A 2,500-nucleotide genomic window follows, 5' to 3' on the forward strand; every position below is an offset into this window, starting at 1 on the left:
TTATTCAGAATGATATCTGCAGATACCGATAGCCGGTTATTCAGAATGATATCTGCCGATACCGATAGCCGGTTATTCGGAATGATATCTGCAGATACCGATAGCCGGTTATTCAGAATGATATCTGCCGATACCGATAGCCGGTTATTCGGAATGATATCTGCAGATACCGATAGCCGGTTATTCAGAATGATATCTGCCGATACCGATAGCCGGTTATTCAGAATGATATCTGCCGATACCGATAGCCGGTTATTCAGAATGATATCTGCCGATACCGATAGCCGATTATTCAGAATGATATCTGCCGATACCGATAGCCGGTTATTCAGAATGATATCTGCAGATACCGATAGCCGGTTATTCAGAATGATATCTGCAGATACCGATAGCCGGTTATTCAGAATGATATCTGCCGATACCGATAGCCGGTTATTCAGAATGATATCTGCCGATACCGATAGCCGGTTATTCAGAATGATATCTGCCGATACCGATAGCCGGTTATTCAGAATGATATCTGCCGATACCGATAGCCGGTTATTCGGAATGATATCTGCCGATACCGATAGCCGGTTATTCAGAATGATATCTGCCGATACCGATAGCCGGTTATTCGGAATGATATCTGCCGATACCGATAGCCGGTTATTCGGAATGATATCTGCCGATACCGATAGCCGATTATTCAGAATGATATCTGCAGATACCGATTATTCAGAATGATATCTGCCGATACCAATAGCCGATTATTCAGAATGATATCTGCCGATACCGATTATTCAGAATGATATCTGCCGATACCGATAGCCGATTATTCAGAATGATATCTGCCGATACCGATAGCCGATTATTCAGAATGATATCTGCCGATACCGATAGCCGATTATTCAGAATGATATCTGCCGATACCGATAGCCGATTATTCAGAATGATATCTGCCGATATCGATAGCCGGTTATTCAGAATGACGAACTGTGAACATTAGATAACTTTCCTGAAGTAAATGCAACGTTACGTTCACAAGCTGTTTTATTGACGTCTTTCCGCGGTTGAAACACTGATTGATTCATTTTAATAAGTTGTTCTGTATCTTTCAACATTCCTTCTGAGTTTCATGCATGTTTTTTTGTGCTGTAACTTGTAGTCAAGTGAAAGAAAAGACTCGCGCTGCTGTTTAACTGATCCGTCACGTCACATTTAAAGGGTTTGTTCGCCCAAAAATGAAAATTCTGTCATCATTTTCTCACCCTCATGTTGTTCCAAACCTGTATGAGTTTCTCTGTTCTGTTGAACACAAAAGAAGAGATTGATATCAATGTTACTGGCATTCTTCAAAATCTCTTCTTTTGTGTTCAACAGAACAGAGAAACTTATGACAGAATTTTCATTTTATATATATAATTTTTTTTTTTTTTTTTTGTCAATTAAAGAAAATGTTTGTAATAGTACAATGTTTTGTGGTACAGAGACCGACGTTTAATTCACAGATCAGTTCATAGATCTCAGTGTGCTGCTGTGTCTCTCTGCTCATTAACGATGAATAGATCAGTGTCAGTCAATGTCCGATCGCACAAAGACTCACTGAGCCTGTGTCCGCGCCCGTCTCGACCCACAATGCCCTGCTTTGTTTACTGATATACATACAGAAACTCAAGCAAAACAGAGTGTTGTGTGTGTATGGACTGTAAGCGCTGTGTGTGTGTGTCAGTCATCTGTCATGCTGAGTAATTAAATAAATGTTGCATAATTAACACAGATGAGTGGGAAATTAAGCTTCATATTCCTATAAAGTGTTCCGTAGTCCAACTGCAATCTCGCAGCATCTGTTGGTGTGTGTGTTAACACGCTTCGGTTAGCAGTAATCTGTGTGTGTGTGTTTATAGAGGAATGACTCCTGCTGAAGCTGACATGATGTTCCTGGAGAACGCAAAGAAACTCTCCATGTACGGAGTCGACCTGCACCGTGCCAAGGTAAGAAGTGAGAGTGTGTGTGCCTGCGTGCACGTGCATGTGTCTGAATGTACTGTGTGTGTGTGTGTGTGCGTGCATGTGCACGTGTGTGTGCGTATGTGTGTATGTGCATGCATGCGTGTGCGTGCACATGAGTAGGAGTATGTGCTGTTTGTGTGTGTGTGTGTGTCGCACTAACGCTCCTCCCATTAACTGCAGTGCTGCTCATCTCAAGCTCTTCTGACTTTACAACAATAAAACCTAGAAATTCTTAAACTAATAGTTTTTTCCAATAGATCTCACCATACTTTACCTAGTTAATTAATCACAGTACATTAGGACAATTATTATGTATTACAAGTTTTCTGAAATGTTAAAATATGTAAATATGCAAATGAGGCATTATCTTTTTAAATGTGCTCTAATTTGCATACATTTATAGAACAGAAATCTGAACATTGGATAAAGCCAGATTCTAAACTCCTGTTTGATGACTGTTGTTGACACATTAGAGCTAAAAACGCTTGTTTTCAAGAGTGAAATATTG

General features: G+C 40.2%; 1 protein-coding gene across 10 annotated transcripts in view; it reads left to right on the top strand.

Annotated features, from left to right (window-relative positions):
* The window catches only part of epb41l3b (erythrocyte membrane protein band 4.1-like 3b), a 54,142-nt gene that overhangs the window by 26,637 nt on the left and 25,005 nt on the right, over positions 1-2,500 (top strand). For all 10 annotated transcript variants that reach the window (XM_084410793.1, XM_084410789.1, XM_084410784.1 and 7 more), the window contains one exon: positions 1,887-1,974. In XM_084410793.1, the coding sequence (XP_084266919.1) occupies positions 1,887-1,974 (88 nt within the window). The remainder of the gene's footprint in view (positions 1-1,886; positions 1,975-2,500) is intronic.

This window comes from Rutilus rutilus (genome assembly GCF_951802725.1).
Source record: "Rutilus rutilus genome assembly, chromosome: 6".
NCBI classification, from domain to species: domain Eukaryota; kingdom Metazoa; phylum Chordata; class Actinopteri; order Cypriniformes; family Leuciscidae; genus Rutilus; species Rutilus rutilus.